Source organism: Triticum dicoccoides, chromosome 2B (genome assembly GCF_002162155.2).
Source record: "Triticum dicoccoides isolate Atlit2015 ecotype Zavitan chromosome 2B, WEW_v2.0, whole genome shotgun sequence".
Lineage (NCBI taxonomy): Eukaryota > Viridiplantae > Streptophyta > Magnoliopsida > Poales > Poaceae > Triticum > Triticum dicoccoides.
In genome coordinates, this window is record NC_041383.1 from 346,286,076 (window position 1) to 346,301,472 (window position 15,397).

Here is a 15,397-nt window from a genome sequence, read left to right on the forward strand (position 1 = left end):
CCCCCCCCTCGCGAGGTCTATTTTTGCCTAAGTCTTTTTCTGAAAACTCATATTATGTTGCATTGTTGTGATGGGTGTAACTCTGTGCATGTAGCTCTCTTTCGTATGTGTAATATGTCAAATTGTTCATCTCAACGAGTACATCATTTCATTCCATTGCATCATGTTCATTTGAGCTCATCTTGATGCCTGAATCATCATTGCAAGAGTGCTTCATGATGTTGTCTGCTGTCTGTTAACACAACTTGCTCATTTGTCATTTTTGCCATGATTGATGTGTGCATCCTATGAGGTTGATGTCTACATGTGTTTTGAACTATGCCATGTCTTCTTTACAGAGGTGCTTACCATGTATTTTTATGATCAATGTGGTGACTAGAACAAGCATGCAAACTAGGCTTCGTGATATTGCTGATTTTACTCCCTGTTTTGCTGTTATTTTGATGCCATGTAAACATGTTGCTACAGAGAGATCCATGCATATTTTGAGATACTTCAGTAAATATGTTTTGAACATATAGTTTTGCTATATCCATTAATGCCCCTTTTTGCAATTATGGAGTAGTCTAGCATGTCATTTTCGTGCTCTACTTTTGCTACAAAATGTTTTCTGGCAGATTGTTTACATGTTATTCAATTTTGCCGAGGTTGTTGTAGTTCATCCTTGCATGCTATGAACTTGTTCTTGCCTTGGTTTGTTTCATAAACATGTCTTCTTGATGATGCTGTGCTTATCTTGTCATGCAATGACTTGTGGTGAGTGAATCGAGCTTCTTAAGTAGGGTACTTGATGTTGCTGTTTTGCTAGACTGAATCTGTTATTTCATGATGCTATGTAAACCTGCTTCTACAAATCATTATATGCATAATCTGGAGATGTTAACTAAATATGCTTTGTTCTACATGTTATGCTCTATCCATCCATGCCCCTGGTTGCATTTATAGCCTGCTATAGCTTGTTCATATCTTGCTTCAAAGTTGCTTGATAATGTTGTTGTCAGCCTGTTAACATTAAGTTCAGTTGTTGCCATGTGTTTTCCTAGTGTTACATGCACCCTATGACCTTGCTATTGCCATGCTTAGCTTCTCAAACATGTATTCTTACTGTTGGTTACCTTGCCATGCCATGTATTGCTCTGTGGTGAGTGGTACAAGCTCACCAACATGCCTTCATAATTCTGTTTGTCATGTTTGAATCTGTATTATAACTTGCTATATTTACGTGGGTGCAATCATATTTTATGATCCTTTTTGGCTTATGGTCAGTAAGGGACTTTTGATCAATGCATTTAGTAGTTTCATGCCATGCCTTTGTTTGCCATGATAAGTTCCTGTAACATGTTGTTTGATAGCTCTAAACATTGCAACCTGATGTTATTTTCTGCAAAGTCTGAACTGTTATCATTTGCAATCTTGCCATGTGTGTTTGAGCATGTTCTAGTGAATTCTGGAGATAGCTCAGTGTTCATGTTTTGTTATGCTTTACATGTACATCATGTCCATGTATTTTGTTTTCATGTTGAGATGCTGTAGCATGTTGTTTTGATGCTTGCAAGATGCCTAGTTGCTGTTTTGGACAGCTTGTCCTTTAAACTTGTTTCATGTGTGTGTGTTGAACCGTTGCTCCGTTTTGGGTGTGCTCTATATGAAACTTGCTTGAATTTGCATGTAGCTTCATATTATCATGTTGCATCCTTGTTTTTGAGTGTTTGCTTGATGTTTGAATGCATTTTGCATCAATGTCATGTTTAACTTGTTTTGCTCAAATCTTCTAGGCCGTAGCTCTGAACTAAATGAACTTTATATGTAACTTGACTAGAATCTCGTGTAGATCATCTTTGTGCATCTTAACTTGGTGTTTAACAACTTGAACATAAGGTTTATTCAGATCTGGACCAATTTCGAAATATGCATATGAGGACTTACCGGAATTGTTATATGTTGTTCCCGGCCTCATTTAAACTTGCTTTGATGTGTTGCTCTTGGATGCATCATCTCTTGCCATGAGTAGCTTCATGTAGTCTTGTCTTGCATCATGCTTGGTTGTGGATCATGTCTTGTTCATGTGTGGTGTGTTTACTATGTTGTGTGCTTCTTTTTGATAGTTCCTGTTTCCGTTGCGATCGTGAGGATTCGTTCGTCTACGCTTGGTTCGTCTTCGTGGCTTCATCCGTTCGTCTTCTTCATGGACTCGTTCTTCTTCCTTGCGGGATTTCAGGAAAGATGACCGCTACCCTGGATCTCACTACTATCATTGCTATGCTAGTTGCTTCGTTCTATCGCTATACTACGTTACCTATCTGTTGCTCTTCAAGCCATCCCAAATTGCCATGAACCTCTAACCTTTGACACCCTTCCTAGCAAACCGTTGTTTGGCTATGTTACCGCTTTGCTCGGCCCTCTTATAGCGTTGCTAGTTGCAGGTGAAGTTGAAGATTGCTCCATGGTGGACAGGATTTTGGTTGGGATATCACAATATCTCTTATATTATTATTAACGCATCTATATACTTGGTAAAGGGTGGAAGGCTCGGCCTTATGCCTGGTGTTTTGTTCCACTCTTGCCGCCCTAGTTTCCGTCATACCGATGTTATGTTCCCGGTAAAGGGTGGAAGGACTTCTATGTCACCGAGATTCTGGACCAAGGAGCAGGCAATATATTATGCCCACATTATATATTGTAAGAATCACATCTTCAAGAACAAGATCCTGGATTTTGCAGAGCTCGAAAGTTTACCTTGTTTCCACCACACCATCGAGCAAATTGAACAAGTCTTCCTAAACTGTTTTCTCCACTTCAATCATGGCTACAACCATAAAGTTATTCTTCAGTTCTTTGCCACTCTTTGTACCCCCAGAGAACTTGCAGAGAGCAGTCCTGATCCTAGAATGGATGACCAAAGAAGAAAATATCAAGTGCTCAGCTGACCAGTTTCTTGCTCTACTAAATCTTCCTCGGTGCGAATTTGATGAAACACATGAAGATAGACTGCACTGGTGGGAAGTGTCTGAGCTTGAGTTGCACATGCCGATGGACCCAAGGATTGTGGGTGATGCTTACACCGAGGCAAATCCAAAGAACTTGGCATATGAGAACAAAGTGTTGTTCTATATCCTGTGCAATTCTAAACATTTCTTTTGGCCAAAGATGAGACGGGATGTTGAGCGCTTTGTTGCTCGCTGCACTACATGTTAAAAAGCTAAGTCACGACTCAATCCTCATGGTTTATATATGCGTTTGCATGTACCTAGTGTTCCTTGGGAGGATATATCTATGGACTTTGTTTTAGGTTTACCTCGAACAAAGAAGGGGAGGGATAGCATATTTGTTGTCGTGGATAGATTCTTGAAAATGGCACACTTTATACCATGTCATAAAAGCGATGATGCTGTTAATGTTGCTGATTTGTTCTTTCGTGAAATTATTCGCTTGCATGGTGTGCCAAATACTATAATAGGGCACCAAATAGGGCAGTTGCACCACAATTTGTTTACATATGTATTTGAACAAACTATGAATTTGGCTAATTTAACATATGAATTTTTGTACCACAACTATGCAAGATCACTATGCACGTAAAGCAACAACATATGAAATTCAACTTCAAATCCGCATATCAAGTTCAAATGCAAATCACAAACATAGTGCATGACCGGCACAAACAAAAGTGCATGACCGACACAAACAAAAGATACATAGTCTCTCAACCCTCCTTGCCACTCGTGCTTTCTTTCTCCTTTGGCTTCATCTCGTCATTGCCTTCTTTTTCTTCATCGGCATGCTTTGTGTCATTCATGCCGCCACCCATACCTCCCATGGCATTCATGCCATCATCCATATCTCCAAAAAGCCACCTCCCATGGCATTCATCGTACCTCCAAAACCGCATCCCATGGAACCCAAGCCACCTCCCATCATGCTCATCAAACCCCCATGTATCCTCCCATACTGCCCATGTCACCACCGGTGGCTCCCCCCCCCCCCATGCCACCACCCATCAAGCTCATCACACTCATGGACTTCCTCGCCAACATTTGATCTTTGCACAGCTCAACAAATGTCATTTGCTTTGCGTTGAGACCACTTGTGTCCAAGAACATAATTTTTCTTCCAAGTCGTGCATAGCAATATGTCTTCACTATTTATGTAGTTTCCCGTTCTTCCCTTTGGAATAGAATCAAGGAACATGTCTTCATCCTCCAAGTCATGATTCTCATCATCATCATATTGTGTTTCATCAAACTCTCAGATGCATATTATTGAGACAAAATCTTCATTTGCAACATTTGTAAATTTCAAAAATGCTTCATCGTCAACACTATATGCACATAATCCAACAAAGAAACACATCATTTATCATTGCATTCAATCGAAACAAAAAAAATGAAGAAAAAAATTCTTTACCTTTTGGACAAATCGTCGAGCACGTTGTGGGTGCCGGTGACGGTCGACGGCTCCTCCACTACCGGCGGCGGGGACAGGACTTTCGCAGCCACAGCTGCAACTAATGAAGCAGCCGCCTTCTTCACCGCCGTAACGGTCAGGTAGCGCAGCGACCGCTTCACGCCACCTCCTCAAGGCTTGGGCACGGCAGTGGCCTTCTTCGGCTGAGGGCCATCCTTTTCGACGGTGGTTGCATGTCGTGGAGCCGCAAATCCACCACGACTGGCAAGGGCAGCGGCCATCACGACGATGGCAGGGGGAGCTTCAGCTGCAGCGGAGGGGACTTCGCCGGCTATTGAGAGGAGGGCGAGAGCAGCGGCGAGCGGCAGAGGGTCGGCTACGACGTAAGAGGAGCCGGCCATGGCACGCAATGGCCGATGGGCAAGCAGAGGCGCTACAATCTAGTCACGCGCAGCTAAATGACTACGGTTGGGTGTCACAAGGGAGTCACGCAACTTTGCGACAACTGTGTCCAGGCGTTGTGTATTTGCAGCACTTATACCTCATTTTAGGACGCCCAAAAGAAGTTTTGCAGAAAAGCACCCTAAAATAGGGCCTATTGGAGATGGGCGCTGATAGGCGCCGGCGGACCGGCCCAACGCTGCGTGTACATCCAATAGAGTCTTTTTCAACCGTCAGATTAAAATTAACTTCGTCCCCACAAAGTCAACACACGTAGGAAAAAGCAGATCGGGAAAAAGTGAGCGTGCGCGCATGCCCCACTCTGTGCAAGCTCGCCGGCCGCCTCGCTTGTCCTCGGCAACCCGTGCCACCGCGCCGGCCATCCGCACTCGCCAGCGACCCGTGCCACTGTGCTCGCCTTGGCTGCCTCTACTCACCATAGTTGCTGCTCAAACACAAGAAGGGTCCAGAGCGTGATCACCATGGTTGCAGCATCCTGACGTCCTCATCTCTGGCTCGCCGCCGTCGTCGACTTGCACCGCCATCTCCAGCAAAAAATCTAAAGCAACAAAAAACTTCAGTACTCGGTTGAAACCAAAATATTTGCCAGTTCCAGCAAAACTTAATAGTGGTTCCAGCAAAAATCCCAGCAGCAAAAAACTCCGATAGTCGATTGTATCAAACACATTAGCAGTGCCGGTTGTAGCAAAAACATGCATCGCCGCCGATGGTCGCAACAAAATTTCTCGCCAGATCCAGCAAAAAATCTTGCCGGTTGTACCAAAGAAAAGGAGGTGGCAGCAAAAACTACTCGACGATTGGCTTGTTCTGTCAGTGTGGTTGCAGCTTTTTTGCCGGCCGGTTCCAGCAAAAAGACTCACCGGTTGTAGCACCGAAGGCCATCCTCTCCACCGCCTGCTCCAGCGCCACGACCAGATGAATTGAATCTCTCACCGGTTCCAGCAAAAAGACTCACCAGTTCCTTGGGAGTTAGATTTCAAAGCCTTCACTCGGAAGAATTGAATCTCTGAAACCGAACTAAATATCATACACACAAAAGACTTCTATCCCCAAATATCGAGTACGAGGAAACGTTTTATATCTTAGCTCCAGAACATGTCACACCACATGCAACAGCCACCAGTAGACGTACGCTCGTGCAATGTTTGGATACAATGACAACTCTGAATTTGGGCGCCAATCAACAATAATCTAAGGATATACAAGGAGACCAATAAAATCACAATCGACTAAGAAAGTTCATGCATGATAGTTCACATCGTCACATCAGTATGTGGCTTGAATGCTGGTTCGGGACAGTTCATGCCAGCCATGCACAATACAGGAGAAACTTGAATGCTGGTGCTTCTGTCCCTCAAGAGTTCTAGCGGACGCTGTCAGGCCTGCTGACGCTTCGCATCGACGGCTTCCTTCAGCTTCCTCCCAAGCGCAAAGGCAAGAGGGGGTGGCACAGCGTTGCCAATCTGCCTGTGCTTGCTCTGAATGGTGCCCGAAAACTGGTAGCTGTCAGGAAAGCCCTGCAGACGTTGATAGGTTCAAATCAGATTATCTACCAGCCCTTACAACAATCTTTAACACATTTGCGGCTATTTGTTATCAGATGGATGGATGTAGAGCAGCTTCAGCTTACCTGAGATCGCGCACATTCACGGACGGTGATAATCCTGTCCTGGTCAGGATGGAAGCACATGCCAACCTTGCCCATCGGCTGAGGATCAGTCACAGAAGTGGGGAAATTGCCCTCCCAATCTAACCTCCCATACAGACCCTTCCACTGATTGTGCCTTTTAGCGGTGTTAGGCAAGCACCAAGGTATCAGGTCCACCATTTGCCCAGAAGATAGCTTCACCTGCACATGTATGTTCTGGGAATTAACATCTCACAAACACCAAAAACGATAAACTATAGATCAACAGAAACAGTGAATGCAGCTACAGAGTAGGACAGTTCATTTACCTTCTCATCTGGCAGGTCATGCCAGTCACAACCAGGTCGTTTGGGAATGTGTTTGCATCTTATGAGATTTAATTCATTCATCTCCTTAGATATGTGATCGTTCAATGCAATAGTGCTACCTCTGATCTTCTTCTGAAACCAAGAGGTAGGCTCACCTCCATACTGCATTAAGAGAGGAATTCACTAAATATGGGAATCCAGAGCAGAAACAAAAGGAAAACTGAATGGCCTTGGAATATTACCTCAAGTATGAGTTTACTTGCACCATTTTCCACTTTCGGCAAATCCCCAATTGTATCTCTAACAGTTATTGCACGGAAAGGCGCCCCACCAGCAGTGCTTTTGGCAGCTGCATAGTATTTGCCATCAGGCAGTGTTATTTTCAGTTCAGGGCTAGCAAACACGTGCATCGGTTCTGGCCAATCAGGAAGAATCTCTCCAGGAGCAGCAGCCCAAATGAATGCCCTTTTCCTGGACTGAGCAACACCAAAAGTACCTGCTTCTAAGATTCCAAAACGAACCTAAACAACAGGTAAACAACTTCTCAATATACAGATTCAAAGAAGTGCTAACTAGGTAGTTTAAGTAGACAATGGCAAGAATTAGCACCTGGTATCCCATTTCCAGAAGAGATGCAACTGCCAGTCGGAAGGTCTGTCCTTTGTTGAAGGAAACAAAATTCCTGACATTTTCTAAAAGAAAGAATCTGGGACGAAAATACTCCGCAAAAGAGAGGAATGCTAAAATCATCTCACACTGAACTTTACTCCATGGGCTTTGGTTGAATCTGTTCATGCCAGAAAAGCCCTGGTAACAGAAAAAGAGTATGCATAGGTCAATAACGGGTTAACATTTTGAACAACAATCTGCTTACCAGTGCTTATAGCAATATAATGTACCTGACAGGGAGGACCACCATTTATGAATTCTACTTCACCAGGGACAGGAAGGTTTTTAATATTCTCTTCAGCAAGTTTAGCTGCTTGTTCAGCAGCTTCAGAAGTTGAGACACAGTCATCAGAATCCCCACATTTGTCCATGATTGCCCTGCATCATCACGAAGCAATCCACAGAAATAAATAAATAAATAAATGCAACATAGCGCATAAATTAAACAATTTCACCTACTTTAAAATCACATTGCAGTTATCCACAAACACAGCAGCTTCCGGATGATTTTGCCTAAATGCTTCACCAGCTGGTTCCTCATATTCAATGGCCCATTTTGTAAATGACACACCTGCAGAATTTAACAATGAGAATAAAAAATATATAGTTAGAAGGCCAACATGTTCATGCTAAACCATACCACTGAAGGAAGTACATACCAGCTTGCTGCAACCCTTCTGATAAACCTCCACAGCCAGCAAAAATGTCAAGAGTTGCAATACGGCTCTCTTTGGGCACTTCCATCCATTTGCCTGAATCAACTTCATTATTTTCACAGATCTGCTTTCCCTTGTTCTTTTTCAAAGCACCAGTTGCCTTGCGAGCCACAGACATGAGCTTTACATTTGAAGGCAACTGCCAAGGCAGAACCTACATTCAGTTAATTACCAAAACTAGCAGTTCTAAATCAAAATGTTATATTAGCCAACTAACCTGCTTGAGAGCTCCAGTGGCACGATCATAGAAATGCTCACAGAAGAATACATGTTCAATCATTACAGGAAGGTCTGAATTTGAGATATCTATCTTCTTTCTGACCTCACATTTTCCCTCTATCATATCCACCGGCACATTAATTATATCTTCACTATAGTATACCTGAATCAAACAAAAAAAGGTTAACAATATGTATTGAAGACTAATTAAGGAGAATGATCACAAAACTGTGTTATCAAGCATGGAACTAATGATGGTGTTACAGATATCAGACATAAAACAAATATATACAGAGGAAGAAGAGTATAACCTCTCTGATATCAGATGTATAAGCTTTAGCAGATGAAATGTCATCTGGTCTATAAAATCTTCGAACACTGACTTTGGTTGATGCAGGGTCAACTTTTTTAGAACCAGCAGGTCCACAGACATCCAGAAGATGGCAAACTGCATAGGGCTTCAGGCCAATGTTTCTTCCTGCCTTGTAGGTGCCACGATCCTCCTCTTGGGAGAAAAACTCAGGCCTAATGTATAAGAAGTCATGGACACTATAGGTTACCTTTCTGTAAATGAAGCTGGTCTTGGTAAGTATTCTTAATTCATCACAGTCCGGTTCTCTGTGCTCACAAGAGCCACAGACACCATTACCAAGACCCAGTTTATCACAAGGTAGAGAGAAGAAGGCACCCTTCTCAGGCCAGTACAGGCTTCTACATAAATATTCCATGGGCAGACCCTTCTTTTTCCTCTCTCCCACTTTGGCCCGCTCAATCTTCTCAGCTTCAGAATTCTCTTTTCTATACTTGTGACCCCAAGGCATTGATTGGAGATTGACAGACACCAATTCTTTGATGTCCTTTAGTTCAAACTCCAAACAGTCATTAGTTAAGAAAATGTCCCTTTCATTTGCAGCATTGCCAAGAACAGTTTCTGAGCCTTTTTGCAGAATTCTTCCATGAACCATTTTTGCACCATCAGATTTCTGAAACATGTACTCAACAAAGCATATGACTATTTCTCCTGAATCATCTTCCAGTGTGACTGCCCCTCCAACATCTATTCTGAGTTCCCGTGCATACGCACATTTGTATAAAGCTTCTCCAGAAGTTGTTTTCCCAGCTGGCTCACCCTTCCATCTCATTTCTTTGCTAGTTTGTGATACCAATTTTCGAGACCGTGTTGATGGTGGAGTCTTTGCAACCTTGTCTTCCTCAATCTGTACCTCTTCCTCAGCATCCTCATCTTCATTTTCTTCTTGTTCATCATCAACTTCTTTTGCTTCATTTCCATCTCCCTCCTTCAAATCTTCAGGGAAATGGTGTGCATAGTAATCACTCCATATTCTGTTGATCAATCTTGTTGTGGTTGCACGCATTGCTTTTCTTTTTGATGATGTTCCCATTGTTGCAATTGGGTTCAGATTCTCTCCTCTTGTTACTTGAGCCTTTTTCTTCATGAACAACTTTGTATGCCTTCTCTGCTCCATCTTCATCAACAGGCCAGTGGCAAAAGCACAACGTCGAATTGTCTCATCAGGGAAATCTGCAAACTGCTGAAGTATGATCTGTCCATGTACCACAATGTACCTCTCAACCAGTACAATATTGGACGATATAAAAGCAGGATTCTCTTTGTCAAACTCTGCCACTTTCTTGATGACATCAACAAAAGAAAGCTTTGAAGCACGGCTTTGCTCTTTTAGCAGGGTGATGATGCTAACAGCAAGCCTTGCTGTTTTCAGTACAGGTTCACACCAAGGAGCATATTGCTTTATTGGCTGCCGTAGCTTGTACCTGAAAATACATGCAATGTAAGTTCTAATGGAGTGCAGCCAGAAACAAATAAAGACTGGGCAAAAGGAATGAGAGGATTCAGTGAAAAGAATACTGAACAGGCAGTGGCATGAAGATTACACAATAAAATAGCAATAAAAACTGACTGGGGTACTCACCAAGCCACATCAGTTCGAATGGTTATGCAAACCATCAAGCCACCAAATTCTATAACCCATTCCTTGATTGGGCTCAAATATATTGGAACTCCTACATCCTGGTTATCAGCTTTACTTGATGAAGAAGACAACTTTGCAGACTCGGCTGTGGAACAGCAACTGCCATCATCCTCTCTCATAAAACCAGATCCAAAGACAACTATATCATTTTCTGCGCCTGACTTCATAGGGATTAATTCCAGAGAAATAAGCCTAGAATCTGCATTGTATAGAGCCCAGTTGTTGAGGATTCTTACTGGCACATCACCAGAGAACATGCCATCCTCACTATCAAATATGTATTCATCCATTTCCTGGCTAGATGGTTTATAGTATGCAGGCAGAGGGTAGTCATTTGCAATCTCAGCTTCACTAATTTTGATGTAGACATTTTTCTGGGAAGGGACTCCACGGTTACCCCTCTGTTTCTTCATCATCTTCCATTCTTCTTCTTCATGCAATAATCTTGCTAATTTCTCATCATCGTCCTCAGCTACCTCTTTACGCTCAATATCCTTGATCTTCAGGCTCCCATTTGAAATGCTAAGTGGCATCTTGGTAAATTCTGCTCGAGATTTGCACTCATCTCTTAGAGCAAGAAGAACTGGCAATGTAACAAGCTTCTCATCATCATTGCCTGCCGTCTGATCCAAACCAATAAGCTGGTTGTATACAAACTCGCCAGTGGCAATCATGAATTCTTTGCTCATTGTTCCAGTGTAACCTTGGATGGCATTAACAGAGCGAACAACACTAGCAAGCAATTCTTCCAGACTCATGTTAGGATTCCCACCTACTGATCTCATGAGCTTTCTGTAGACTTCAACACATACCTGTGCCTTCTCATAAAAGTGGTTGAAGTAAGACTTGTAGTTGCTTGCTGGTTTCACACATTCATAATCAGCAAGTTCTGTTGAGAGCCAGACCACTGCAGTACCTTCATCATAACCAGATATTGCCCAGTCCTCAATACGCCCAAATCCTTCACAGCATACACCTCTTTCACGCTCTTTTTCTAGATCATCATCCATAGGCATGATAAGAGCTGTTATGAAAAAATCATCTATTTCAGACATTTCAAATGGCTGCAGATTCCCATCTGCATCATGCAAGATGAAATCAATCAACTTCCGGCAAGGCGGTGAATCTTCTGGCCCTAATTTTGTCAGGTTGATTGCATCTATTTCTTCCTCTTCCATCCGATTTTTCTTGATCTTGACAACAGAAGTTTTTTCTGATAAACGTACAGATTTCTCCTTAAAATCAGAACAGGCTGCTGCCCTCCTTGGCCTCTTGTGAGTAGCAGAACCAGCACACTTTTCAACACCATTTGTTGCATCCTGAGGCCCATCCACCAATTTTCCTTGTGCGGTGGATTCTTCACCCTTCTTTTGTGGCTTTGCTCTGCACCTTTTTGTTCCTGAAAGACCATCATTCAGATAAAATAACTAAATCAGGAACAAAAAGAAAGAAACTAAACGCTGAACAGTGAAAGGCATCAATAATACAATGACACAGCACTCAGGTGTTACAGCAATGGGATTGGGTCCATAACTGGTAGGCATGAGAGGTGGCCAGCCTAGACTTGGCTGGCTGCCTTCCACAAGCTTGACTGGCAACGATGCCAGCACTCAGCAGACACAAGAAGACAGGTGTTAAGATATGATTGCTTAGCCTCAATGAGGCATGCAGAAGCCTCTTTGATATTCTTTTTCATGAAATGGCATTCAAGCCTTTTGTGTATTTCTTGGAAATTATATTATATAGATGGATCTCCTTCCTAACAAAAAGTGCTAGGGGTGCCAACTGCCAATTGGTATGAAGAAACAGAACAAATGTTCACTGTATAAGTTACAGACAGTTGCTGCCAACTATCATTAACTTGACAATTAAGTCACAGACAAAGCTCCAACATGATGATGTCAGTGGTGTCCACACACCAAGATCAGATGGCACAAAAAAAGCCTCATTTATATCTATATTTATATTATATGGTTAGTTTCGTGTTTTCCTGGTGTAAACCCTGCAGTAAAAATTGCAGTTGCAACTTGTAGCTCTTTTATCCAATAAAAATACACGAGTCATGGGTGATATCAGAGGCTCATCTTGAAAACAAAGACCCATGGCACTTAACCTTTTCAGGTAACTTAAATAGCCACAAGACCCATTCTTGATGAAACTTCAGAATTAGATCATTAAATTAATTAATAAAAACCAATCAAACACCATGAAGCATAAGCCACATGCATATAGGCAGTTAACAAAAGGAGGAATTAGAAATATGCTGATGATCTATAGCATTAAAAGCAGTCTTGAATCCTGAACGTATATAAAAAGTGCACAGAAGTGGATCTTCATGCATGATGGCTCATTGAGGTTAAATGGATCTTCATACACAGGATTTAAGTGTGCACCTACATGCATGCACACAATATAAGCATGCACCTACATACATACATTGATCCCCTGACCCTGTTATTCATATACTTGGGGGTTCAAATTAAGTTTGTCTAAAAATAAATCCTCGCTAGAAGGGCAACTGTACAGAACCAGGCATTGCTTTCACAACTGTTTTTCTCTTCCAAGGAACACTAGCATGGACACAAGATAAGTGGCCTCATTTATATCTTGAATTTAGTTTCACAGTCAAGGCACTAGGTTGATAAAAGTAAAAGCACATTTAACGGACTACGACTGGATATACAAGTCAAACACAATCATATTTTCTTGCAGAAAAACACAATCATATTTTTGTAGTACTATGATATATGAGTCAAACAAATCCATGCTCCAAGTGTCCATACCACTCCAAGTAAATCATGAGTATAAAGGACTTTATGCTGCAAACAGTATGTGTGTGTCATAAAAATATTGATGATTTATACAAAATGTTGCATGGATGTTAGTATTAAAATTTATGTTTAAAAAATGGTTTTATTGTTTTATGTGTGATGTGTGAAGCTGCATTGTCAACAACTCAACATTCATCAAAAAATGGCATCTCATAACCAACTGTACTAATGTCATGTAAATATCAGTACAACCTAAGGACCACGATCAGTATCATGCACACGCAGGTGAGCAATGGGAAGAAAATCAACATGTGGATGCCAAGCTAGACAACTTTTCTTACCAGAGATTTAGGTCATTATCTATTTTGCATACTAAACATGACAGGAGCCTATTCCACCCTTCATCCTACAATCCTAAAACACACACTCGTCTTCACATGTATGCATTAGCATTATGATTGCTATCAAAATAGTTAAAGCAAGTTGCAGAACATATGCAAATAGATCAACCAAACCTGGGAGGGCACAGAAAAAGAGGAAAAGGAAAGCATTGGCACCTAGCCACCACACACGATTCATGGCATAATGCACCTCACCCTCTCAACACCACAGCTCCACAATTTCCCTCATCTCAATGACAATCAAACAATCTATCTACATCATCTTCCTCCCCAGCCATTCAACTTTAACAAAGGGCAGACATGTGCATGTACCACGATGTCTGTCTTCATTTTAGTGATCCCCTTGCCAACATAGGAAGTGGAGTCAGCAATGGAGAGCGGTGATAGCAATGGGTAGGTGGTTTGCGATCTCCCTCTTGATGTCTATCCAGTCTGAGTCAAAGCTCCATATAAGACACATTCGACAAACTAGGAAGACTGCCCAGACACTCAATAAGGATACAGATTAATATTTTATACAAATCTAATACAAAAGTTAACACTGGTTAATTCATGGCAAGAAACCAACTTTGCTTATGCCATGTCTAGCTAGTGAGCATCACAGAAACATTAGCATGTATGTCATGTCTATGTCAGTATATAATTTGCTCCTTTGCACTGTTATATATGAAGGTAAAGCAGAATACTTGTTTTAAAAGGGTAAAGCATTAGTTTCTAAAGAAACGTCATAACTTTCTTGGCAATGCCTAGTAGAATATACCAACATGTAACACATTAAACATAAAACAAGAGTCAGACAACATCTTTAATTTACATTCTCAAAGCAGATGCACACGGAAAATACCCTGATAGCAGTGAGTATATCATATTACACATTCCTGGAAACAGATATAACCATGCTATAGATTGTAAAGGTGACTACTGATAGTCATACAAAACAAGTAACAATAGAAGTAATTAAGAACAATACCTGTTGTAACTGGAGAACGTGGACTTTTCACCATATTTGATACCTGTAAAATTCATAGTCGGTCTCATCAACAATGAGCGAGAAAATACAGTACTTACTTCCAATCCAAACTTAATTACATGAAAAGATGAACAGAGTAACACACTTCCATCAAAATCACTAGACATGCTATAGAGCCAACCCCACAACATGTAGAAGATCAAATCCAAATTGGAAGCAGAAGCAAAAGATAATGAATAAGAAACATACACATCAACAGTCTGTTGAATCTGTATCCAGTTCCTTTAACTGATTTAGACAACAAACTTGAATTTGCCTTCAGGAACGATAATCTATGAGTAGACCTCAACCTCTAGAAACAATAGGGGGTAGGAAACAACATAGCCATCATTAAACCCATGTCTTCCAAATCAAAAGTAAACAATCATGGCACTAACATCTCATTATTACATCACTCTATAATTGGTTCACAAACATGAAAACATTGGCAAATGCTAAAACTAGAATGAAACCAGTGTAACCATGAGTAAGCAACTGGGGAAGTAGCACTCAGCATGGCAATTCTCAAAAGCTCCCCAAGTAAAAAGCTAAGAATAGGCAAATGAAGAAAGGTGCACCAAAACTACCAGCACAGGTGGTTGCACCAAGCCACCAAATAAAGCAAAAGCAAGGCTAGCAACACCGGGTGCCCCTTGAAGACTGTGTGCTAATCCATATAGATATATAGCTCCTCTACACAAAGACAGCAAGAAACTTCAGAAGACATGCTAAAAGCAAGCCTACACAGAAGTTAACCAATTTGGGGGAAGCACATAAC

The 15,397-nt window shown here is 41.6% G+C and overlaps 1 protein-coding gene across 2 annotated transcripts in view; it reads right to left on the reverse strand.

Moving 5' to 3' along the window:
• Nucleotides 1-5,920: 5,920 nt before the first annotated feature.
• LOC119363670 (DNA (cytosine-5)-methyltransferase 1B) overlaps nucleotides 5,921-15,397 on the reverse strand; it is a 10,562-nt gene continuing 1,085 nt past the window's right edge. The window contains exons 2-13 of one of the 2 annotated variants that reach the window (XM_037629037.1): nucleotides 14,581-14,623; nucleotides 10,379-11,837; nucleotides 8,738-10,220; nucleotides 8,425-8,589; nucleotides 8,151-8,346; nucleotides 7,951-8,062; nucleotides 7,722-7,869; nucleotides 7,432-7,629; nucleotides 7,065-7,343; nucleotides 6,823-6,984; nucleotides 6,497-6,715; nucleotides 5,921-6,383 (exon numbers count right to left, since the gene is read on the reverse strand). In XM_037629037.1, the coding sequence (XP_037484934.1) occupies nucleotides 6,243-6,383; nucleotides 6,497-6,715; nucleotides 6,823-6,984; nucleotides 7,065-7,343; nucleotides 7,432-7,629; nucleotides 7,722-7,869; nucleotides 7,951-8,062; nucleotides 8,151-8,346; nucleotides 8,425-8,589; nucleotides 8,738-10,220; nucleotides 10,379-11,837; nucleotides 14,581-14,614 (4,596 nt within the window). In that variant the 5' untranslated portion in view covers nucleotides 14,615-14,623 and the 3' untranslated portion in view covers nucleotides 5,921-6,242. Of the gene's footprint in view, nucleotides 6,384-6,496; nucleotides 6,716-6,822; nucleotides 6,985-7,064; nucleotides 7,344-7,431; nucleotides 7,630-7,721; nucleotides 7,870-7,950; nucleotides 8,063-8,150; nucleotides 8,362-8,424; nucleotides 8,590-8,737; nucleotides 10,221-10,378; nucleotides 11,838-14,580; nucleotides 14,624-15,397 lie in introns of both variants that reach the window. The other variant, XM_037629036.1, reaches the window with a different exon arrangement.